At 42.2% G+C, this 26701-nt stretch overlaps 1 protein-coding gene across 1 annotated transcript in view; it reads right to left on the bottom strand.

Moving 5' to 3' along the window:
• The window catches only part of LOC124613045 (alpha-L-fucosidase), a 116829-nt gene extending 90341 nt beyond the window's left edge, over positions 1-26488 (bottom strand). The window contains exon 1 of the mRNA XM_047141618.1: positions 26267-26488. Coding sequence (XP_046997574.1) covers positions 26267-26486 — 220 coding nt within the window. The 5' untranslated portion in view covers positions 26487-26488. The remainder of the gene's footprint in view (positions 1-26266) is intronic.
• Between the last annotated feature and the right edge of the window lie 213 nt (positions 26489-26701).

Here is a 26701-nt window from a genome sequence, read left to right as displayed (position 1 = left end):
GTTGGATGGACAAGACTGGTATGAAATTATGGATGAACAGAGTGTGGCTTTATTGAAGAGTTCTCTTCTTGTGCTGGATCAGTTTAGAAGTTATTTGAAAAATCCTTTGAAATTAGAAACCAAGACAGAAAACTACAGAGCTTGCTGTTATCCTGGGGGGACTTACTTCACAATTGCAACCTCTTTATGTCTCGATAAATATACCATAAGTGTACACGAGAACTGGAAAAAATGAATGATGAAAGAAACCCACATGAATTCACACCGAATAGAGCTCTAAAACAACCTACAATCAAACAAGTGTGTCAGTGATTAAAACAGTCATGGTCTAGAGTCAGAGAAGACATTTTAAATCTTTCAAGAAGTGCAGCTTAAATAATGCTCTCGATGGCAGTGAAGACCATTTTGTATATGGAAAGAACAACAATGGCAATGAAGAAGAAGATGAAGAAGGAAATTAAGATGATTTTCAGGGATTTTAAAGGTCAGTTTTGTTTTAGAAAATAAGATTTTTTTTAGCCTTGTTTTACAATATAATAACAAAAATGTTATTTTTTTAAATTGCTTGAAGATGAAGGTGCATCTTGTAGTCTGTAGAGTCTTAAGGTCCATAAAATACAGTACTCTTCAAGGGTATTGACCGGTTTTCATAAAATGATAGGGAGAGGTACTACTGCACAATGAATTTAGTTTTGGTGTGTCAACAGAGGGTTGTTTTCTCTACCTGTTTAAATGAAACAAACCCAAATCAAGGCAAGTACCAATAATTTCAATTGTGCTTCTCATTCTCAAGATTTTTTCTTTTCGCTTGTATCAAACAATATGAAGTTTAGGGAAACATAGTTTCCACTTCAATTTACAATTCTAGAGAATAAGGAACATACAACTTTCAAGCACTAAAGGTTATGAATATTGGGCTGAATAGGTCTTTGAGCATTGTGCCAAATGTAGATCTGGAAATACATAAGCTAGCAGACTGACAGTTTACAAGGCACTGGTTGGCAATATCTTAATTTTCATCGAACGGTTGGGATGAATATTACTAAAGTTATTCAAAATAAATGGAGACTCAAAATGTCTTAGGCCTACATCCATAGGTGTAACACTGATTTTCTGTTAGCTCTCATATAGAAACCTAGTGAATGTTATAGTTGTCCAGCTTCGGATCATTTCAAATAGTATAGTTTAGTGCTGACAATAAAATAACATGAACAGTTAGTGTTATAACCTTTAATCACTAATAAATTGTGTGGATATACAAAAGTAGAAACACTAACGGGTTACATGTTACTAACTCCGTATCTGTCATTCGACTGCCGTGCCGTGACATGCGGCCGGCGCCGTTCATAGCCAGGTGGCGCTCCCGCGCTCGGCCGAGCTGCGGAGCGCCTCTATCGCCGTGTTCGCGTACTAACGTAGCGGCACTTTTGAATGTCGTGGCACTGTCACAACACTTTTCCCCCCGTTGAAAAAAAAAAGCACTCACTTCCTTGGACACGGACAGCGCGGAGACATCCATGGCCTCTTGGGAGGCCCCGAGAAGATCCCGCGGAGAAACTCGAGAGTATGGTCGAAAATGTCCAGGACGGAAGCTTGCGCGTGGAACGTGCCTCCTGGACGAGATGATGGGTGAAAACTCCAGAGCAGCATCCATAGGTGTCGTGGACCTGGGGGTGTGCTCCAGCGAGATGGGTCCCGGAGAAGGCGGCGTCGCGACTGGGGCCGGTTCCGGCGTACTCGGAAGCGGTAGCGACGGCGGCGGCGGCAGCAACACGCCCGGAAGATCGGCAGCAGCGACAGGACTGGCTTCTCGGGCTGGTGGAGACGAAAGAAGGGGCGGTGGTACCGGCGTGGCCACCACTCGTGGGCGCATCTGGTCGTAATGGCGAACAACCATGCCGTCGTCCGTACGTATTTCACAAAGCCGGCGGCCGCGAAGAACCTGGACCACCCCTGGAATCCATTTAGGGCGAGATCCATACCCCCGTGCCTACACGTCGGCGCCCACCGGGTATTTTCCCGCACTAGGGGACACAGTACAAGGCCTGACAGGGTGAAGCAGGTGCAGTAGAGTGCGCGGTTGGCGGCCATGCAAGAGTTCAGCAGGGCTGCGATCACCCAGAGGCGTGAAGCGATAAGAACTCAGAAATTGCAACAGAGCATCATCTGTGGAAAAATCACTAAGGAATTTTTTCATTTGGCTTTTGAAAGTGCGGACAAGGTGCTCGACCCCCCCCCCCCCCCCCCCCACCATTCGATTGCGGATGGAAGGACGGTGCTGTAACATGATGAATCCCTTGTCCAGTACAAAAATCACGGAAGGCCTGCGAAGAGAACTGAGGGCCATTGTCCGTGACAATCATGGATGGAAGACCTTCTAGCGCAAAGATTTTGGACAAAGCCAGCGTCGTCGCCGCAGTGGTGGGCGATGGACATCGAACAACAAACGGAAACTTCGAGAAGGCGTCAATCAACAGTAGCCAATAAGTGCCGAGGAAGGGGCCGGCAAAGTCAGCGTGCACCCGTTCGCACGGCTGCGCCGGATCAGGCCACGGAGAGAGCAGAGTACGAGGCGCAGCCAGTTGTTGAACACACTGATCACACGCAGCGACCATGTGGGCGATGTCCGAATCAATACCGGGCCAATAAATGTGCCTGCGGGCCAGGGACTTAGTCCGAGAAATCCCCCAATGGCCCTCATGCAAGATTTTGAGAACATCTTTGCGAAGAGAGGCGGGCACCACAACCCGTGGAGATGCGCCATCCGTGGCCAGAAGAACAACACCCTCACGAACAGACAGACGAAGGCGCAAGGCACGATAGTTGCGAAGGGGATCCTACGCCCGGCTCTTGGTCCCGTCCGGCCAACCCCGCTGAACAAAACCGATCACCTGACGTAGGACCGGGTCCCACACAGTAGCCGACGCGACCTGCGAACCTGTAAGTGGAAAACCCTCGACCGCACGACGTTCTTACTCATCAATGTGGAAACAGAGTAGTTCATCTCGATCGAAAACCGGGTCGGGGCCCATCGGCAAACGCGACAACGCGTCAGCGTTGGCGTGCTGGGCCGTGGGGCGATAGTGAATCTCATAGCGAAAACGAGACAAGTATAAGGCCCAACGTTGCAGGCGGTGAGCTGCCTTATCCGGAAGCGACGCCGAGGGGCTGAACAGAGAGACCTGCGGCTTGTGGTCGGTGATGAGGTGAAACTTAGAACCATACAAAAAAACGCTGAACTTTTTTAGAGCATAAATGATAGCGAGCGCCTCCTTTTCTATTTGAGAGTAACGCCGTTGGGCATCGTTGAGGGTCTTGGAAGCGTAGGCGATGGGTCGTTCCGACCCATCCTCATACCGATGGGCGAGAACAGCCCCTAGGCCATACTGTGACGCGTCAGTCGCCAGAACCAAGTGCTGACCCGGACGAAATGTGGCAAGACAAGGCGCCGACTGCAAATGAGCCTTCAGGCAGACAAAAGCCTTCTCACACTCGGCGGACCAACAGAAAGGATCGTTTTTGCGTAACAGCTGATGCAGAGGATGAGCCACCGCCGCCGCGGAGGGAATGAATTTGTGATAATAAGCAACCTTGCCTAGAAACGCCTGAAGTTCTTTGACCGTAGACGGCCGGGGTAGGGCGGTAATGGCCGCAACGTGCTGTCGTAGAGGACGTATACCCTCACGGGACAAGTGGAAACCAAGATACACAATGGAGGGTTGGAAGAACTGTGACTTGCCCAGATTGCACTTCAACCCAGCTGAATGCAGAACCCGAAACAGGGAACGCAAATTGCGAAGGTGCTCCTCAGTGGAGGCCCCCGTGACAACAATGTCATCCAGGTAGTTGATGCAGCCGGGAACGGAAGCCGTGAGCTGTTCCAAAAACCGCTGAAAAATGGCCGGCGCGCTAGCGACGCCAAATGGTAACCGCTGGTACTGATACAACCCACAAGGAGTGTTGATGACGAGAAATTCCTTGGAAGATGCATCCAACGGCAACTGATGGTACGCCTCTGATACGTCAAGTTTGGAAAAGAACTGGCCCCCAGCGAGCTTGGTAAATAACTCCTCAGGACGGGGAAGAGGATAAGTGTCAATGAAGCTTTGAGCGTTGACAGTGGCTTTAAAATCACCACACAATCGCAGACTCCCGTTTGGTTTAGAAACCACCACGACGGGCAATGCCCATTCGCTGGAGGTAACAGGAAGGAGAATCCCGAATCTGTTAACCTGTCTATCTCAGCTTTGACAGGTGCACGCAACGCCATCGGAATAGGGCGTGCCCGGAAAAACTTAGGGCGAGCCGTAGGTTTAAGAGTAATGTGGGCTTCAAAATCCTTGGCACGACCCAGACCAGCAGAGAACACGGACGAGAATTCAGAACACAAGCCATCCAGCTGTTGATATGGAATGTCCTCAGATATGAGGTGCACATCATCATCAATGGAGAACCCGAACAACTGGAAAGCATCATAACCGAACAGGTTTTCAGTGCCCGCATGATCCACCACATAAAACGTGAGGGGCCTAACAACAGACTTGTAGGCAGTGGAAGCATCAAACTGGCCAACGATAGGAATTTTCTGCTTATTATACGTTCGTAGATTTCGCGTAACTGGAGACAAGGGAGGGGAGCCCAACTCCAAATACGTGCGAGAATTAATGAGAGTTACTGCAGAGCCAGTGTCCACTTGCATGCGAATGTCTTTATCCAGAACACGAACAGTAACAAACAACTTATTCGTTTGAGAAAGCACACAGTTAACATCCATGTCCGATGCCTCGTCCTCGTCGACAGGAACTTTAGGGGACTGACACACAGAAGCAATGTGACCTTTTTTCCTACATGAATTACACGTGGCCCAACGTTTTGGACACGCGGCTCTGTCATGCTGTACGAAACAACGTGGACAAGAAGGAAGGGCGGAACGAACCTGCTTCGGTGGTTGCTGTTTTCGCTGCGAGCGTGGCGGCCCAACGCGACGTTGTTGACCCGAGTGCACCGCCGCCACATCGTCGTTTCCCTGTGAAACAGGCAAATTGTCCGCGTCGAAAGTGGTTTGTACAGCGCCTACATCACACCACGCGTCTATTTGCGCACCAGCAGCGTGAGACACTTCAAACGATTGAGCGACGCTGAGAACTTCCAACAACGACGGGTTTGGCAATTGTAAGGCACGTTGCCGAACTTCTTTATCAGGAGCAAGCCGTAAAATAACGTCCCTAACCATTGAATCAGCGTAAGACTCATGATGAGTGTCCGTGACAAACTGACATTTCCGACTCAGACCGTGGAGTTCCGCCGCCCAAGCCCGGTAAGATTGATGGGGCTGTTTACGACACCGGTAAAAAGCCACGCGGGCGGCAACGACATGGGTGTTTTTTCGGTAATAGACAATAAGTCACACATTTCTTGGAAGGACAGAGAGGCAGGTTCCCGCAGAGGGGCTAACTGAGATAGCAGCTGATAGATCCGTGGGGAAATCCAAGAGAGAAATAACGACTTACACATAGGAGCGTCGACAACGCCGAAAGCCAAGAAGTGTTGCCGCAAACGCTTCTCATAATCCTCCCAGTCTTCAGCGGCCTCGTCATAAGGAGGGAACGGAGGCGGAGAAGAGGAAGACAGACGATGAGTAAGCGACGTCGACAACGCCTGAATAGCAGCCGTCAGCTGTGTTTGTTGTTCAATAAGCGCTTGCATAAGCTGTTCCGTGTCTGCCCCGACACGAACACACAATTCCACAACGCAAGGAAAAAAAAAAAAAAAAATCCGACCTCGTCGCCAAAAAGTGTTATAACCTTTAATCACTAATAAATTGCGTGGATATACAAAAGTAGAAACACTAGCGGGTTACGTGTTACTAACTCCGTATCTGTCATTCGACTGCCGTGCCGTGACATGCGGCCGGCGCCGTTCATAGCCAGGTGGCGCTCCCGCGCTCGGCCGAGCTGCGGAGCGCCTCTATCGCCGTGTTCGCGTACTAACGTAGCGGCACTTTTGAATGTCGTGGCACTGTCACAACAGTTAGATTCACATCATATAGTATTATATGAGAGGGATTCAACCACACTGAAGAAAAGTAGCCTATGTAAAGAGCAGAAGAAAGAGATTTACAGAGTAAACAAAGTTCTTGAAAAATTTACCTCAGTCTTAAAGACACATCTGCAGATAGCATTCTGTAATCAAAGTGCGTTTACAGTGCCTACTACAATACTAGGCCATATTGTACTGTCGAGTAACTAAGGTTGAAAACATATGAAAACATTATTTATAGGCCTGAAGTCATCTGACTTGTGATTCCCCCGTTTCCAGAGAAGGACCAAGTTATATTGTGTGTATAGCAAGTGTGAATTTACCTTCTAGTAATCAGCAAACTCATTTCTGGAATGTCAACCCCTGGTAGCTGAGTGCTCCCGGATGAGCCCTTCATTCCCCCCCCTCCCCCCCCCCCCCCAAAAAAAAAAAAAAAAGGCTGGGTCGGAAATTTTCTCTGCTCAGGGACTGGGTGTTGTGTTGTCCTAATCATCACCATTTCATCCCCATCGATGCGCAAGTCACCAAAGTGGCGTCAAATCAAAAGACTTGCACCCAGCAAATGGTCTACCTGATGGGAGGCCCTAGTAACACGACATTTACATTTTTTATTTCTGGAATAAGGTGGATTTTTCTCAAATATTTCTCTGGCTGTGTTCTTTATTTCATTGCAAGGGTGCCCATATGATCCTTTGTGTGGAGGAAGGTCATAACCTTGGGGCATGGTGTATTTTTAATGTTTTGGAAGACAAATGGCGATTTGTAAATAGCCATAAAAAAGTTACAGTTTCGACCATGTTCAAACCTGCATAATACCGATTTTTAAGTCAGTTTCTGAAAGAAGAACACCTGACTACAGTATATTTTTTCCTTCCTCTGAGAGCAGCCTCACCTTGATCCTGGATATGGGTGCCCTTGTTCGGTTAATATGGTTTGGATTTATTTATTTTATTTACTTATTTAGCATCTATGTCTTTGTACAGACGATATTGAATTTGTCATACATAGAAATTAACAATATAGAACATACAAAATAAAAGTGTCTACAATTGGATTTGTCATACACAGAAATTAAAATATAGAATGTACAAAATGAAATTGTCTATAATAAATGACAGCAAACTTACAGTTTCTTTCCACATAAATGGTTAATAGTAATTTGTTTCTCAGTAACAATATATAACTAGTACTATAGATGGTAAAGTATAATAAAAGCTGAAACAAACGAAGATAGAAAATTTTGGAGGTTAGTTTGTAGTCATTTTCTTGGTCTTCAAGATATTCATTTATTGAGTAGCAACATTTATCAATTAAAAATTTTCTAAGTTCCAATTTAAAATTTGTATTGTCCTTTAAATCTTTAATGTACTGAGGCAGTGCATTATAGAGCTTAATGGCCATGTGGCTTATATGCTTCTGAGTTCGTATTCTTCTTACTTGTTCTATGTGGAGATCATTCTTGTTCCTTGTGTTATAGTTGTGACATTCTGCATTTGTGTGGAGATTGCTTACATTAGCTTTGGTTAAGAGTTCACATTTAAGTATATAGACTGATGGCAGAGTAAGTATTCTTAACGTTTTGAAAAGAGATCTGCAGCGAGCTTGTGTCGGACTGTGGGTAATTATTCGAACAGCCCGTTTTTGTAAAATAAAAATGTCTTTCAAATTAGATTTTGAGCTGGCCCAGAACACTATTCCAAATGAGGCAACAGAATGAAAGTATCCAAAGTATGCCATTCTGATGCCTTCTAGAGTGCAAACATTTGCAATAACTCTCAGTGCAAAGCAGGCTGTGTTAAGTCTGTGTGTAAGAAATTTTACATGGTGTTTCCAATTCATAACTTCATCTATATGCATTCCTAACACTTTTGCAGAATGCACTATCTCTATTAGTCTGTCATCCAGTTCTAGATTAATGTCTTAATCCTGAATCATTTTACCAAACTGTATGTAATTTGTTTTCTTTGCATTGAGTGTAAGTTTATTTGCACTTAACAAAGTCTCAATACTTTTTACGATTTTGTCAGTAGTTGACTGTAACGAGTTTTTAAAGTCGCTCACTATCAGACTTGTGTCATCTACATATAGTACAATTTTGGCTGTATCATATTGTTATTGTCAATCATTGACATACATCAGAAAGAGTAAAATACTGCCCTGGGGTACTCCTAAACAAACTTCTTTTGCTTCTGAAACTAACCTTATTTTTTTATTTGAATTTACAGTGGTGAGCTCTACAATCTGAGATCTGTTTTTGAGATATGACTCAAACCACATTTTAACTCTTCCTCTAATACCTACTGCTTCCACCTTATCAAGGAGGATTTCATGGCAGACCGTATCAAAAGCTTTAGATAGATATAAATTGATTTCTACTACACTTTTGTTTTTCTCCAAATTTTTAATTATTTCTTGGGTGTAGTCTATGACTGTGGTTTCTGTGCTTCGTTTTGCACTAAAACCATGTTGATTACTATTCCAAAGTTTATTATTGTCTAGGTAACTAGTGACTCTCAATTTCATCAGTTTCTCTAATATTTTGGAGGAAGTAGGAAGAAGTGATATGGGACGGTAGTTTTCTATTTTATGTCTGTCTCCATTTTTAAATAGTGGCCTCACTTTTGAGATCTTCAGTCGCTGAGGAAACACACTTTCACTAAAGGATAAATTTGCAATATGTGCTAAAGGTTTTGCAATCTGCACTGCAGTCCTCATTATGATTGAAACTGGTACTTCATCAACACCTGCTGTCTTTTTGGTTTTACGCTTCTAATCACTATAATTATTGCCTATTCATTTGTTGAAGGAATATTCATGCTGCAGGCAACCCTTGGAACATGTATTATTTTTTGTTTTGTGAAGTTTACGTTTAGTGAATGTGGTACATTTAAAAAATAGTTATTAATATAGTTTGCCATTTCCTTCTTTTCTATATTGCTATTTTCACTGCTTTTGAGTATTATTTATTCCTCTTCTCCCAAGGTAGTAATTTCATTCCTCACAATGTCCCATATAGTTTGTGGTTTGTTGTCTGAGTTACTGATTAAATTGTCATTATATAGCAACTTTGCCTTTGCTATTGCCTTTCGGTATATTTTTCTGTATGTTTTTACATATTCTACAAACTGTGGATCTGAGCAAGTTTTAATTTCTTGGTTCAGTCTTTTCATGGTTACACTGGAAATCTTTTATATGTTACACTTTTCTGAAAACGATGTGCCCGGTGTTGAATTATTCTTAGTTTCTATCAGTTTCTCGTGTGATATTAACGCACCTCCTCATTTTTATTTTAAAAAAACATGAAGCAGTCAAGCAGCAGCAGTTTCCACACTTGACTATGGGTATTGTAGTGATTTTATATTAGCAAAGTCAGCTGACTTACGATGTTTGGTGGCGCATAATTAATAGCAGCGATATTGTTGCGATACATAAATGCAGGGGTTGAGGTCGGACTATCGTTCTGGCACCTCCTATGGATTTTTTTTTCTTTCTCTTTTTTTAATTCACAGGAACAAAGTTGGCCCCTGAGATTTAAAACAGTGCACGTAAACTAGATCACAAAGTAACTACAATTTACCATTTTGTTCAATTGTGTTCATGTTCAAATGTGTTACTTATTTGTAGTAATGAACATGAACTTAGATCAATTTAGTTGTAATACAACTCAAGGAGTAGAAGGCAAATCACATTTAAACCGTTTACTAAACATCTGACTCTGTGTCCTATGTCACATCATGTATCTTTCCTAACTCTTCAGGATTTCGGATTATTACGTGACCCCGATTAACTGGGAATGTCTTCACCGCTAAATGCTTTAATAATTAATATCGGACCACAGGTGTCTGCAGAAATTTTTCCAGAGAGTGGGCAGACTCTAAAATGACCATTTTTGACACAAATTACTTGATCAGTTTCGAGACGTATCATGCCTTTATTTGCAGATTAAATTGGCAAAACTACCAAACATTGCTTGAAGAAATGGTCTGCTGAACTGATGGCGAACACTATGAAAGACTTAGTAAACTTTAAAATCATGTTTATTGTTGCTAGTTACAGCTTTCAACAAATTTTATTACATTACATTTTTTGGCAAAAGTCGTTGCATGTTGCCAATTTCAAATTAAACGAATACATAATTATAATTCTGCTTTTGCCATATTCTTGTTTCTAGTGTCAGATCATATATGTGATTGAAGACGCCTTTCGTACAAGCATCGCTACGTGGAATCATCATTATCCTTTGGATAATTTAGTGATATGAGTGGAATTTTAAAAATGACAATCAGTCACAGTGCTGAACAAACACAGGACTGAAATATCGTACTGAACAGAATGGCATGAATCCAAACACCTGGCAACCCATGTCATTCCACAATAACTAAATTATGCTGGTGTTCCAAAAAAAAATATTATAGGCTGTTCCAGGGAATTGATGGTTATCCAGTCAATATTTACATTTGTTATAGTTAGATTACTCTGATACTAAAAATGTGAAGTGTGAGCTGATTCCTTCAAAGTACACTTTTTTGCACTATTAAAATGATTGCGAATGTGACACATTTCTGAAGTTGACATGTAAAAATATATCCTTTTACGATTACACACGACATGTATCCAACAAACTGATCAATAAACTAGTTAATGAAGCGCCAAATGTAATGCTGAAATATACCAAAATATAGAAAATATTTCAAATGTAATGAGAAAAAGAAGACCCCTGTTTTTTGGACAGTTATTTCGAATGCAAGACAGTAGATTAACTAAAAAGACTTTCATATAAGGTACTTGTGGAGTAAGAAGTTCACAAGCGGTGTCAACGAACTAAATAAATGTTTAGAAAGAAACAATATAAAAACGGAAGATACAAACAACAGAGAATCCTTTCGGTAAAAAGTATTGAAAATAGAAGGATTCCTAGGCAGGTTAGCTAAAAGACTGGTTTTAAATCGTCTGAAAAGCGAAAGAAGGAACATAGTGAACAAATGAAAGCATATTGGAAGAAAAGAAAAGAACAAAAATGAAACCTGAAACGCGAAATAATATGAAGTGAGAGTACTGTTGGTTATAAACAAAAATAACCAGTCATTAAAAGTGATAATGCGGACAAAAAATTTTAATGCACACCTGAGTGCACACGGTACCTCACGTGGCGTTATGTGAAATCAAACAGTGCTCCAAGAAGTGCTGAATTTAGGTTTCTGATGATCACTCTTAAAGACGTCTGCGAAGGGGAATTTGATTCCAAAACTGTTAGGAAACGTCTCGTAGCCAACTTGTCACAATACTTCGAAAAAGGCAATAAACGAAGAGCAGTCTATTTTAATAGCGGATCAGCAGCGTGCTCACTGTTATCTGAAACGAACAATTTCCAAACCAAAGAAACCAGAGTTCTATAATCCAACATCTGATGTTACGTTTTCGAAAAAAAAAAAAAGTGGTAATTGCCATAGCAATATCTCACTGCAATCAGCCACATAATGCTACAATTGGCTAAATGAGAGGTTCTGCAGAATCACGGGGATTGCTACTAGAAGTGTATGAGAATTCTGTCATTAATAAGAATTCTGTACTCCATATTCGGATGGTGGTGTTGGTGGGGGGTTGGGGGGGGGTGAAGTGTTCCCTTCCCTTCCCCCTTTGCAGGAGCCTATAACCGCCATAATTTCCCGTGACACGTCTACATCGATAGACCGCAAGCGACCTGACGGTGTGTAGCAGAGCGCACATCGCTTACCGCTAACTGATCTCCCCTTCCCTGTTTCACTCACAAATGGCGCGTGGGGAGAATGATGTATTGTATTGTATTTTTATTGATCCAGGCAATCATAGTACTGTACAGCTGTACATATGATATTGGATAGGTCAAGAGAGCTATTTACAAGTAATTTTTACAAACTGATTTTTACATTATTTTGTAGCAAGGAAATTATCTATCTTAAACAAAACAGTTAATACAAATCATAGAATTGTAAGGTTGTACATACGATATTGGACAGGTCAGGGGAACACATTTACAAGTAATATTTAATAAATCGATTTTACATTATTTTGCAATGAGGAAGTTAGCTATCTTTAACAAAACAGTAAATACAATTGTTGTATGGTAAAATACCAACAGCCAATACAAATGTAATAGTAAAGTAGTCCAGTGTATTTCATAGACATGCACAGTATATAATAATCCAGTATATTTCATAGACATGCACAGTATATAATTTTCAGACTTAATTGAACATTTATCATATTGTTTACATTTTTAACCCCTTTCAAAAAAATGATCAACTGCATAAAAACAATGGTCCAAGAGATATTTTTTTAACTTATGTGAGAAGGCTCTTGGGTTCTTTGTTGCTTTGATTTCATTGGGTAAATTATTATACATTTGTATCCCAACATTTAAAACACTTTTTTGGTAGCAGGTAGTTCTGGACTGAATCATATGTAGGTCAGATTGTTGCCTTGTTGCATAGTTATGAATATCTCCATTGAATTTTAGTGTGCCGTCATTGTTTAACAGGTATGACTTGACAAATGAGACGATATTATAAACGTAAGCAGAGGGCAGTGTCATAATGCCATTTGTTTTGAAATGTTGTCTGCATGATTCGTTATGTCTTAGATTACATATTATGCATATTGCCTGTTTTTGCATTTTGAAAATATATCTACCTCCAGGTGAGTTCCCCCAAAATATGATTCCATACTGTAATGGTAGGTAAACCTCTAATTTCTCGAATTTTCTGCTCACAGAGACTTACACATGTAGTGACTCCTTAAGTCACAATGTTTTCCATCGGGCTAGAAGTGCTAAACCTACAGTTCGGTAGAATGGCTGATAACTGTTGCCAGAAAGTGAGAGAATTCTGTGATGAATAAAATGCGTGTTCCCAGATTCCTGGAAGGGGTGAGTGCCCTGTCTCCTCCCCCCCCCCCCCTCCCACCCCTTGTGGGCGCCTGTGTAGTAGCCACATGTTCAGCTACAGTAGAACTGTTTGAATGTTGTGACTACGTCATACTCATGAAGACCATCGGCTTGCGCTGATATGTACTGAGGAGAACCAGGGAGCAAAGCGACACAGGTACGGGGACAACGGTGGAATTTGTTGTTTATATTAAATCCTGTGTCTTGTGGTTTTATTATTTTGATTACTGGCATATGAAATTATTTTTCACTCACCTCAATTTCAGAACAGTATTCTGTAAAAAAAAAAAAAATTTCTCATTGTAAGTTTTATCATAGATTTTCAAGAATCGAAACTTGTGTAATTTTTATTTGATTTTTTTTTTTTTTTTTTTTGGGGGGGGGGGGCGGGCAGGAGATTGTGAGTATGTTGAAGAGGTGCTCTCTGGCACCTAAAAGTTTATAAATTAAGCATTGCATAAACGCAAAAATAGTTTTCAATGAAAGATTGTGTTTCCTATGCCATGACATACTATTTGCTCACATCCTTATCGTCCACTCAATGAAGGAAAATAGGGGAAAAATTCGAGTAGCCGCAGATTTTTGTAAGTGGTAGGCAGGAGGTAGAAATACTGACCGGTGGTTTGTGAGCACGGGGTGTGGTTGCAGGGCGTTTAAAGTCATTTTTAATGTCTTTTTTAAACAACTCCAAAACCGCGGCTTCTAGCGAAAATAGTTCCCAATTAAAAATTAAACTACGTTCAGTTCACTACAAAAAAGGTTCTAATCATTTTTTTTCTCTAGGACTAATAGTTTTCACGTTGCAGAGGATAGAAAAATCGTAGAATATTAAAAGTTGTGTTGTAATGGCGTAAAATTAATGTTTATTGTTAAATGAAGTAGGTTAATAACAAATATTAAATGGGTTTACTACATTTAAGTGGAAGACAACCGCATTAAAGGATACATTGTGTTCTGCAAGTGTGACAAACTGGAGAGGGATGGGTGAGGAAGGGATGAGACACATGAGGGACAGTAATTCACCGGATTGTGGTCAACCACTTCCCTCCTTCGTGGGTCTGCAAATTGAAGAGCGATCTGGCGAGTGCCCAGTCTCTCCACTCCACAAGAGACAATTATACAGGGTGAAAAGTATTTAAACTGACAAACTCTGGGAGGCTGTAGGAGACATCAAAACAAATATTTTCCTCTAAAGTCATTTTTTCCTATGAGGAGTATTTAAACCGATAGAGGAAGATTACTCTGGCAGCAAATTAATTGAACCAACAAACACTTTTCCATTTTTTTATGACCAAGAGACGACAACTAGGTAGCAGATACGGCCCAATTAAACAATCCCCAACAACACCGACCCACACATTAACGAAGAACCGCACTTGATGAGCACTAGTAACTGCGGCATGTGGGTTATCCTCACTCCAAACATGCGAATTGTGCATGTTGAAGACTCCCTCACCCCCAAACGTTGCTTCATCGGTAAACAACACAGAGGATGGAAATGTAGGATGCATTTCACACTGTTCCAGATACCACTGCGAAAACTGTGCTCTGGGTGGATAATCAAATAGTTCCAGGTTGTGGACACGCTGTAAGTGAAATGAATGTAACAATGTCTCTCGAAGGACTGTTCTTACATTCGTCAGATTCGTCACCATGTTACGTGCAATTGCACGAGTACTGATTGAAGGATCCCCCTCCACATGCTGCAAGACAGCTTCCTCAACTTGCAACGATCTTACTGTGCGACGGCGTCCCTGTCCAGGTAATCTGCTAAATGACCCGGTCTCATACAGACGTTGGTACACAGCAGCAAAGGTCTTATGATGCGGGATACTGCAATTAGGATATTGTTGTTGATAAACCCGCTGTGCAGCTCATCCGTTGTGGTGTGCTACGTAGTACGCACCAACCGTATCAGTGTACTCACTCCAGGTGTATTGCTACATTAGTTAACTGGTGGACAGCAGTTGCCTACAACTGAAGAGCATAATGCGCCCTCTAACAACTGAAGATCGTAATACCGCCTCTAACAACTGAAGAGCGTAATACGGCCTCCACCGGTTAAAATAATCCTCATAGGAAAAAATGACATTAGGGAAAAATATTTGTCTTGATCTCCCCTACAACCTCCCAGAGTTTGTCAGTTTAAATACTTTTCACTCTGTAGGCCGCTTCAAAAAGTCATACTATCCCTTCCGCAGCTCGTCTGATTACTGGCTGTGTATGGTACAGACGCGCCTAGGGAGTGTTTACTTTCCACAAAGTGCGTTAACACTGCGCGGAATACAGATATGTGTTACTAATAATACTAATCCAGGAAAGGCATATGGACAGATTTTACGCAAATCTCTGCAGACTGTTCTACACTGCTGTAGGGAAAATTGATACCTTGTCATTCTGTACGACAGTTGTAACGTTCTTCCGGGCCCCCACCGCAAGCACTGTTCGCTGTTCTGTTTGCAGAGAAGACCATACTTAGTCAGCGTTTCTTATCCAGTTTTCTTAAGTGAGTAGACAAAATAACTTCACTGAGCTCGTGTTTACATAGAGGAGCTATTTTCAGTTTATTATGGTGAGTACTTACAAGGGAACCTCCCCATCGTATCCCCCTCAGATTTAGTTATAAGTTGGCACAGTGGATAGGCCTTGAAAAACTGAACACATATCAATCGAGAAAACAGGAAGAAGCTGTGTGGAACTATGAAAAAAATAAGCAAAATATACAGACTGAGTAGTCCATGCGCAAGATAGGTAACATCAAGGACAGTGTGAGGTTAGGAGCGCCTTGGTCCTGTGGTTAGCGTGATCAGCTGCGGATTTGAGAGATCCTTGGTTCAAGTCTTCCCTCGAGTGAAAAGTTTACTTTCTTTATTTTCGCAAAGTTATGATCTGTCCGTTCGTTCATTGACGTCTCTGTTCACTGTAATAAGTTTACTTTCTGTGTTTTGCGACCGCACCGCAAAACCGTGCGATTAGTAGACGAAAGGGCGTGCCTCTCCAATCTATAACTGCCTGAAAATAAAAAATTAAACTTTTCACTAGAGGGAAGACTTGAACCAAGGACCTCTCGATCCGCAAGTGCTCACGCTAACCACGGGAACACGGCGCTCCTGAACTCACATTATCCTTGATGTTGCCTATCTTGCGCATGGACTACACAGTTTGTATATTTTGCTTATTTTTTTCATAGTTCCACACAACTTCTTCCTGTTTTCCCGATTGATCTGTGTTCAGTTTTTCAAGGCCTATCCACTGTGCCAACTTATAACTAAATCTGAGGGGGATACGATGGGGAGGTTCCCTTGTTAGTTGCAGTTGTTAAGTGAGTTATTTTGTAAAACACTCAACAGGTGGAGTTCCCTGCCCCAAGTCTAACACGCTGTTATGCACAAAAATCGCAACACCAATAAATAATTAATGTAGAGTAATGAAATATCGGCAATACATTTGTTCAGGTAATATATGAAAATGCTTAAAACTGCAAGAACACAAGTTAATGTAAGCGCAAGATAGGCCATTGCAAATGTGAAATGCTGGTACATTAATAACTGGTGTAACTGTCAGAATGTTGGATGCAAGCACGCAAAAGAGCTTGCACTGTGTTGTACAGGTGCTGGGCGTCAGTTTGTGGTATGGCGTTCAATGACTGTTGCATTTGGTTGGTCAATACAGGGACGGTTAATGCTGTTCGTGGATGATGTGGAGTTGTTTGATAATGTTCCGTGCATGCTCGGTTGGAGACAGATCGAATGATCGAGTAGGCCAAAGCAACATGTCGACACTCTCTAGAGCAAGTTGGGCTACAACAGTGGTATGTGGGCGATGGATATCCTATTGAAACCCCCCCCCCCCCCCCCCCCCCTGAACACTGCTCACGAATGGCAACACAACATGCCGAATCACCAGACAGACCTACAAATTTGGAGTCAGAGTGCGTGAGATAACCACAAGGCTACTGGTATCATACGAAATTGCACACCAAACCATAACTCCAGGTGTAGGTCCAGCGTGTCTAGCATGCAGGCAGGTTGGTTGCCGGTCCTCAACTGGCCATCGCTGGCATCAAGACAGAACCAGCTTTAGTCAGAAAGCACAACAGTCCTAAACCCTGTCCTCCAATGAGCTCTCACTTGACACCACACAATGGCGAGTGTTTAGGTCAGTGGAATGCACGCTGTAGGGCGTCTGCCTCAAAGCTGTCCTTGAAGTAACCAATTTGTAACAGTTCGTTGGGTCACTGTGGCGCCAACTACTGCTCAATTTGCTGCTGCAGTTGCAACACGATGCGCCAGAGCCAAACGCCTAATACGATGGTCTTCCCTCTCAGTAGTGCCACATGGCTGTCCGGAGTCCGGTCTTTTTGTGTCTGTAGATTCTCGTGCAGCTACGTACACTGACTACGTTCCTGCCAAGTCTTTCCGCAAAATCGCAGAAGGAACATCCAGCTTCTCGTTGCCCTATTACACGACCTCGTTCATATTCAGTGAGGTACTGTGTAAGGTGTCAGGCAAATGCAACACCTTCCATGAAAACCCTGACTTGATAGCAAATCCGGCAATATGGCACATAGCTCCAAATAAATCCTGACATTAAATTAACCAAAGTATTACGATCAACAAGTGAGCAAATGGAATACCATAGACTAACACAAGAACGCCTAAATGCATGTCATACCTTCCCACCGTGAAACAGACGCAGTTCCGAGGAGAGAAGAACAGAAGCTGAGAGCAGAGCCGCGTAGGCTAGAAGGCCCTACATCTACATCTACATTTATACTCCGCAAGCCACCCAACGGTGTGTGGCGGAGGGCACTTAACGTGCCACTGTCATTACCTCCCTTTCCTGTTCCAGTCGCCTATGGTTCGCGGGAAGAACGACTGTCTGAAAGCCTCCGTGCGCGCTCTAATCTCTCTAATTTTACGTTCGTGATCTCCTCGGGAGGTATAAGTAGGGGGAAGCAATATATTCGATACCTCATCCAGAAACGCACCCTCTCGAAACCTGGCGAGCAAGCTACACCGCGATGCAGAGCGCCTCTCTTGCAGAGTCTGCCACTTGAGTTTGTTAAACATCTCCGTAACGCTATCACGGTTACCAAATAACCCTGTGACGAAACGCGCCGCTCTTCTTTGGATCTTCTCTATCTCCTCCGTCAACCCGATCTGGTACGGATCCCACACTGATGAGCAATACTCAAGTATAGGTCGAAAGAGTGTTTTGTAAGCCACCTCCTTTGTTGATGGACTACATTTTCTAAGGACTCTCCCAATGAATCTCAACCTGGTACCCGCCTTACCAACAATTAATTTTATATGATCATTCCACTTCAAATCGTTCCGCACGCATACTCCCAGATATTTTACAGAAGTAACTGCTACCAGTGTTTGTTCCGCTATCATATAATAATACAATAAAGGATCCTTCTTTCTATGTATTCGCAATACATTACATTTGTCTATGTTAAGGGTCAGTTGCCACTCCCTGCACCAAGTGCCTATCCGCTGCAGATCTTCCTGCATTTCGCTACAATTTTCTAATGCTGCAACTTCTCTGTATACTACAGCATCATCCGCGAAAAGCCGCATGGGACTTCCGACACTATCTACTAGGTCATTTATATATATTGTGAAAAGCAGTGCTCCCATAACACTCCCCTGTGGCACGCCAGAGGTTGCTTTAACGTCTGTAGACGTCTCTACGATAAGAGACGGACACCCACATCACCAAGAGCAGCCCCCAGCCCAAGTTAAAAGATAGAGCCCTCCAGAAGAACAGTATAGATCTCACGATAACACTAAAAGGGCCACACCAGCTGCAAGTTTCAGCGTGAGACTATACGCATCTCTGTTACGTTGCAAACATTAAAAACATTGCCCCACAACGAAAAGTATAACGTTTCTCATTGGATAGACACAATTTTTGTAGGCGGAGCTTAAGGTTAACATTGAGACCCTGATTGGTCAGTTGAAAACACAGCCAGATATCTTTTTCTCAAAACCACTTCAGTAAATTGTAGTAAAGAGAAGTTAGAGAGAGTTGCTTCCGAGACGGCGAGGTGTGTGGAGCTGCGCTGCCCGCCGCCCCCTGGCGCTACCTAACCACCGACAGGGTAATGAACGCACGCAATGCCGCATAAGAGCACATAAGGCTTCACTCAGCACTGCAGAAGTCTCATGTGTTCCATCCCCTTTTTACGTAATACTAGGTCGATCGTCAATTAAACTTCGTGGCATTCACATTTGCTACTTGAAGTTAAAATCTGAAACGCGATGATTTTTCTATTATATAATTAATGAGAAGCCACATCAGCCACTGTAGTTTATGACAAGTTAAATAAGTAATTAAAGATAATTGAGGGTCACTGCAGACCAATTTTGATAGTTTTCTCTTTTATGAAACTTAATTTAAACCCAGATTATAGATGTGATATGGGATAGGTCATCCTTTGATCCATTATAGAACTTGGAAACCCATTCAGGGAATATCTGTTCACATTTTTGTGGAACGTAGTTGGTTTTTATCATCCTGTATTAAAATATTTCCTTTCATCAATAGCGCAATTGAAACTTCCTGGCAGATTAAAACTGTGTGCCCGATCGAGACTCGAACTCGGGACCGAGTTCGAGTCTCGGTCGGGCACACAGTTTTAATCTGCCAGGAAGTTTCATATCAGCGCACACTCCGCTGCAGAGTGAAAATCTCATTCTGGAATAGCGCAATTTATAAACAATGTTTTGTGAGTAGAATAAAAATTCTAATGGTAAACTTAACTGCTTTTTCGACGTTATTTTACCAGCTAACTAAAAATAGGAAAGCCTTGAACCCCTTCCACTAAATTTAGTTAGTATTAAGATTCTTTTACAGGGAGTGCAATGGTGCTGACGCTGAAATCATTAAGTATTTGATTATATCATCACTAGTCTCACTGAACTCTTCTGAACTCTACATGTCATGTGTGGTCTGGCGTCTGCTTACCAGCAGCAGGTCCCAGGTTCAAACTAGTCAATTTCCTAAAAAACACACTCAGAGCGTCGTTGCGCGAAAGTGGTAGGGAGATACGACTTAGAACAGACACCACGCAGAATGTTAGAACTGACAATAGCGTCTTTGTCGCCTTAAAGCATTCTTAACTAACATCAGTACACCACGTCCAGTCTCAAAGGTAACAAACGTTCACGACAATTACAGCGTGTGTATAAGACAAACGTGATTTGCATCCTCATAGTGGGGCTACTAGCGCCACTTTCAGGCGACTGGCGCGAAGTTTGAACGGACACTGTTTTTCAGATATAGGCACACGTTTACCAACTTTCGTTTATGTCGCACAACTCCTTCTTGGTGTAGCGATTTTCTTTTCCGTCAGTGTATTGTTCGACAGCGTCGATTTCATTGTCTCCACTGTCAATGGCTTTAATACTTTTCGCAGTCTGAGGAGTATCAAACACATCACCCAAACTTAAGGTCTCCCAACATCTGCATAGATCCAGAGGCAGGTCACCTAAGTGTTTTGGAGCTTCAGATATTTCAACAGTAAGTCAAGCGAAACATTACAGCAGATTGCTATTCTAGTCTCGAACATGATCAGTCCAATACCATCAGACATATTCACAATCATCTTGAGGATTAGCTGTGGATGTATGGTACGTGGCTCCCTCACTGTAGCCCACTCTATAAGTGCCAGCAGTTGCTGAATGGAAGCAGTCTGCCATTAACACATTTAATGATGAGAGAAGTGCAGTAACTTTCTCGTCTTGCTTTAATTCACCACCATCTAACTACAACATGGTTACATGGGCTTACAATACTCTGTCAGTGATAGACATCACAACATGTCACATTTACTAATCAAATCCCTTTCCCACAAATGCCACATATTTCAGTGACAACATCACACAAATTAAACACTTCTCAGCTAATGTTAACAGGAACGTATTTTACATTAAAGCTCACATAAGTGCCAATAAGCACTCACTTAGTAAACTGAAAATAAGTCCACTATACAAACACAAAGTTCATTGAAGTTGTCTTCTCACAAAGAGAACAGGACAGGAAATGCTAGTGTGGTATAGTATCTCAATAAACTGAATTGTGACGGCACTCGCAGTGGGAGAAATTGCCTTTCCCGGAAGAACGCTACAGTTGCCTTACAGGATTTTTTAGTAGTCAATTTCCCCTATGGCGATGTAAGAAAGTGTGCAGAGGTTTACGTAAAGTCTGCCCATGTGCCTCTTTTGCGTTAGTATTATTAGTAACTCATATCTGTGGTCCACGTATGTCAACGCACGCTGTGAAAAATAATACATTCCCTAGGCGTGTCTGCACACTGCATCGCCAGTGATTCATGATGCGGGATGTGGAAGCAATGGTTTAACTTTGAAACACCCTGTAGTTGTTTCTTGTGAAAAAGTGGAACTCACTCTTCAGTTGTAGATCTACGAAGGAGGGCAGTACAAGACCACAATCCGGTGAATTATCTTTCCTCACGAGTCTGCCATCCATCCCTTCCCCACTCAATTCCCACCAGCCTGTCACATGTGCAGAACATAATTTATGTCTTAATACGGTTCTGCTCCTCTTAGCTGTGGAACATACATTTAATATTTGTTCTTAACCCACTTCATTTAACAATAAACATTAATTTCACATCACTAAAACCCTGATTTTAATAACCTATTATTTTTTCATCCCCAGTAACTTGTAAACTTCAGTCCAACAGAAAAAAAGAATAGGACCTTTTTGTAGCAAATTTAATGTAGCTTAATTTTGTACTGGGGAATATCTTCGTTAGAAGCAAAGGTTTTAGAGTGATTTAAGAAACATGTATGTGCTGGTGTAAGCTGTTGCCAGCACATCAGGCCGGCAAAGAGGTTGTGAGAAGATCGATAGTAGGCACAAGCAACGCGCCTGTCGGGAGAGAGGTCATATAGATACTTGCAAACAATGCGCCGCCAAAGCCCTCTCGACTCTAGTATTTAGATCGCCCCGCAGACAGGATGGCTTACATAATCAGTCATCAAGTGAGTCACCAAGTCGAGTCTTCTGTCACAGCCCAGTCACTTGTAGTCGCAGACAGAGTCGCAGTCTCAGGCAGCACATAGTGACCTGAGTAGAGTACATAGTGAACTTGCACTTCACCAGCAGTGAGGCTGATGTGGCCTATTACGGAGAGATTGTACCACAACACCTGGACTATCCTAAGTAAAGTAGCTTCTTGTTTATGTTAATGAAGAAGTTGTGTTATAGAAAGAGGATATCGGCCACCAAACAACATCCTCTCCTTGGTCCCCATCGTACAAGTTTACAGTGACAATGAGACGACAAAAGTGATCTTTAAATGCGCTCCATTTCCACCCCACCGGTCAGGATTTTTTATGTATTATTCCTGGCACTCTTCCCTATCACTGCGCAAAAATGTGAGACTACGCGATTTTTTTTTCCTAATCTAATTTCTCTGATCTTCGTTGACTAGGCTATTAACCAGAGTTTGCTATAGTCTGGGCTGGCAGAAGTCTGTAGAAGTCCGCCGACTCGGACCCGTTATGTTGTGTTTGTGTCTGGCGGCTGTCAACATCGACGATCCAGCGGTACAGTACCGATGTATTGTAGCCTTTATGAAATGACTGTCGAGCTCTGCCAAACCAGTAAGCAAATATGTGGCTCCAGAACTGCGTGGTGAAACAAAAGCATGGCACCTCATCCATCTCAGGGATCCGGGAGCAAACCTTTGTTCTTCCATTCGAGATAAGGTTCAGTTGTGTTTATTACACGGGTACAAGCTGAGCAACATACTTAAATAAACCACAACTCTCTAAATTGATGAATGCATCGAATAATGTGTCTAAATAGGGATTCAGCAACATTTACTACTTTATCATTTACAACAATAATATAGTAGGGCCTACTTGGCTTTGTTGTCTTTGTAACACTGACACACTTCGAGACATAATTAATAGCACAACAAACAGAGAAAAAATTGATGTCTCTTGAATAGATCTTAAATGCGCTGTGGCACTGAAACTGCATATTTGCGAGATAAAAAGCATAAATACGAAATCCGGCACGATAACTTCAGAAACTGTGAAATCGAGATTGCGCTGTGTGATGTGATTTTGTTACACAACCTGGGCACAGAACACGTGGTTTCCTCAACCAGTCAGAACACAGAATGAGCGCACATTCACGTCAAGTAATCAGACGTATCATCACATTTTCAACGCAAAACACACGAATGACGAAAAAACTTTACGAATGAAACACTAATGAAGTAGATATTTCAATGTATTGTACAAAATGTACAGTATCAAGCAAAGCGATGGTGTAACATACCAGTAATATTGAGAAAATTGAAGGCACGGGTTTCTACGTCTGCATATATACTCTGCAAGCTACGGTGAGGTGCTTGGCAGAGAGTACGTCCCGTTGTACCAGTTATTAAGGTTTCTTCCCATTCCGTTCACGTATGGAGTGCGGGAAGAATGTCTTATCCTCGCGATCATGATACATAGGGGTTTGTAGCATATTCCTAGAGTCAGCACTTAAAGCCGGTTCTTGAAACTTTGTTAATAGACTTTCTCGGGATAGTTTATGTCCGTCTTCAAGAGTCTGCCAGTTCAGTATCCCTGTGACACTCTCCAACGGATTAAACAAACCTGTGACTATTCGTGCAGCCCTTCTCTGTATACGTTCAATATCCCCTATTAGTCCTATTTGGTATGGATCCCACACATTTGAGCAGTATTCTAGGATGGTTCGCCCAAGTAATTTGTAAGCAGTCTCCTTTGTAGACTGACTACATTTCCCCAGTATTCTACCAATAAACGGAAGTCTACCACCTGCCTTACCCACGACTCAGCGTATGTAATAATTCCTTTTCGTATCCCTACAAAGTGCTACACCCAGTTATTAGTATGATTATTCTGATTCCAACAGTGAATACGATTATATTTTTTCTTTTCAATACATTTTTTCGTCTTGTGAAGTGCACAGTTTTTCACTTATGAACATTGAGAGCTAGTTGCCTATCTTTGAACCACTCTGAAATCTTATCAATATCTGACTGAATATTTACGTAGCTTCTTTCAGATAGAACTTCGTTATAGATGAATGCATCATCTGCAAAAAGCCTTATTACTATTAATATTGTCTGCAAGGCCATTAACACCCCGAAAGGCATGGAATTGCAGTCAATAGTCGTGATTGCAACATTCTTCGAAAGAATTATTGCATTACAATTTCGCTAGGCGCGTGAAGTTTACCCGATTCCATAAAAAGTGTTGTACTCGAAGGAACATATGCTCAGCTAGGTGTCCCGTGAAATGTTTGGTCTTTCTGTCATATCGTGGAATGGAACCTCTGAAGTCTCGCAACATTCTGTCCACGGTCAGTGTGTGAACAGAATGATATTTCATATCTGCTAAGTTCAGACTATGGTTCACTTTAAGGTGCTGAAAACCTTCAGTACTATGAGTGTTGTATGAACGGAAGCAGTCACTAACGATCACCCTCCTCCCCCCCCCCCCCCCCCCAGGAGGATCTTTATTATTCTGAACTACACCACTTCCTTGGACCAAAATTCAGTGGGTTCGAGGAAGCATTTTTTCAACCTTCGCTGAATTCCACCGAACGCCCAATTTACTACGATTTCACGGCCTTTGTTGTGTTTCCTTTTCCCAAATTTCGCTTCGCCAACTCACGACTAAACTGGCATATTTCGACCTAACATAGACCTCTGGCTACGCTACAGAGCAGTCTGCCACCGCAACCAGGTTTTTTGCTCTCACATTCATTGACTTCCAATTTGTCACCACGTATAGGTTTTTTGTTTTCACATCCGTCGTCTTAGCCAGCTTAAGACCAAACTGTTGCATTCCGAACTAACAAGACACTCTGGCTATGCTACCGATCAGTCTGTCACCACAACCAGATTTTTTCTGCCAATTTGAGTGGTGATCCTGTGTCCCAGCCTAACAACACCATAGGAAATCGCGAGATATTCAGAAAATACAACCGAAAACAGCTTAACCACACCTCTGAAAATCGCGACCCATTCGCAGAATAAAAGCCAAGTATTTGTAACTACAAAAAATATAAGTTACTGCTTCACTCCGAGCAATTTAACCCTAGATAACTGAACCTCCTACAATTTACGACTGCAGTTGGTACCAATTCATGGTTCCCGCCAACATTTTGAACGGTACAGTTGTCAGTTGTTGGAAAACATGGCATTTTGTACCCATTTTGTATGTGACACACCACTAGAAACCTTATAACTGTAATTAACTAGTGCATAAAAGTTATAACTTTCTTTGAATGAAGTACAGTAAAATTTACAATGGTTTAGTAACAATGTCAAATGCACCCCTCCCCCTTTAACGTTCTAGGACTGGTACTTCCTGTCAGTTCTGTTATTAGGTCTAGGCTGTACCATACCATACCCTCGGAAATCGCGATATGGAAACCACGACATATTCGGAATAAATGAGCCATATATTTCTCTCAAACAAGAGTAGCGGTGTCACAGTTTCATTCGCATCAATTTAAAAAGTCGTCCTACATCTCCGACAAAAAAAGTAGAACTAAAATGATATATGAAGTCATAGCTCTGCTTATTTCTGAATTGTATGCAATTTAATTGGTGTGTGCATGAGACGAGATACTGACGTTATCGTTGACTAAATAGATCACGTCTGTTACGCTCACTGCAACTGGCTGACGATCTCGTGTCGTGTGCTCTGACTGCGTAACGCAAATATCCAGTTTCAGCGCTAGAGCGCATTAAGGATCTATATAAGAGAAGCCCTTTTCTTCTCGGTCTGTTGTGCTACAGTGCCCGGAAGTACGATACCGAAATATGAATATTTGACGATATTTCGCACAGGCGCCTATGATCAGCTGTTCTTCCCATTTTCATTTCGCTGACAATTCTAGAAAAAGTGTGAAGAAATATAAATTTCCCTTTCTCATACACTTCGTAATGACCTACAGAATACTGACGTAATCACACTTTAATAACTCAGCTTGAACTATGCCAGTACCTTTAGTTACCGATAAAGAGAATCTCTTATAATACTAGTTTACTACCTTGCATTTACAAAAAGGTAGTAATGAAATGCGCAGCTGTTGAGGTGCTGATTTGTCATTAAATATTAGCAACAAGTGTTGTTAAAACGGAACATCGTTTATTTTTTATTTTTTGGTAAAGCGGCTGTCATAATTTCTAATATTAGCAACAACTCTCTCGTTTCATTTCATTAATGATTTCTCGTATCCAAATCCTTTGTAACTGGGTACTGAAAACGGACATACCTTTCCAGTTGCTCCAGAACCATTCAGATCCGAAACTAGGAACGGCGTATACCCCCCAGTGAATGAATATACCGAGTTTCGCATCGTCGTACCACTGTGGCAAGGGTCGAGAGTCGAGGCTGTCCCACGTTGGTTCGTATGTTACATTGTCTTGATACGGTGCTCCACTCACAAACCCACAGGCCGAAGCTGCGAGGATGAGATAAAGTCTCCACTGCATGTTGGTATCCTCTCTTATCCAGCGTGTTACCGAAGCTCCTTATATACCTCTATACGGCTTTCCATCTCCTCGCTGATAAAATCTGCTGTTCACTATCGCTGAAACACAATACTGCACAAGATATCGAATCACAGTCGTCGGCGTGGAGAACGCCAGATTTTCTTCTGTAATATCCACTTTGCAGTCATGAGTTCTGAGATTAAAAATTCATTTTA

This window comes from Schistocerca americana, chromosome 4 (assembly GCF_021461395.2).
Source record: "Schistocerca americana isolate TAMUIC-IGC-003095 chromosome 4, iqSchAmer2.1, whole genome shotgun sequence".
Taxonomy (NCBI): Eukaryota; Metazoa; Arthropoda; class Insecta; order Orthoptera; family Acrididae; genus Schistocerca; species Schistocerca americana.
This window is presented reverse-complemented; position numbering and strand designations above follow the sequence as displayed.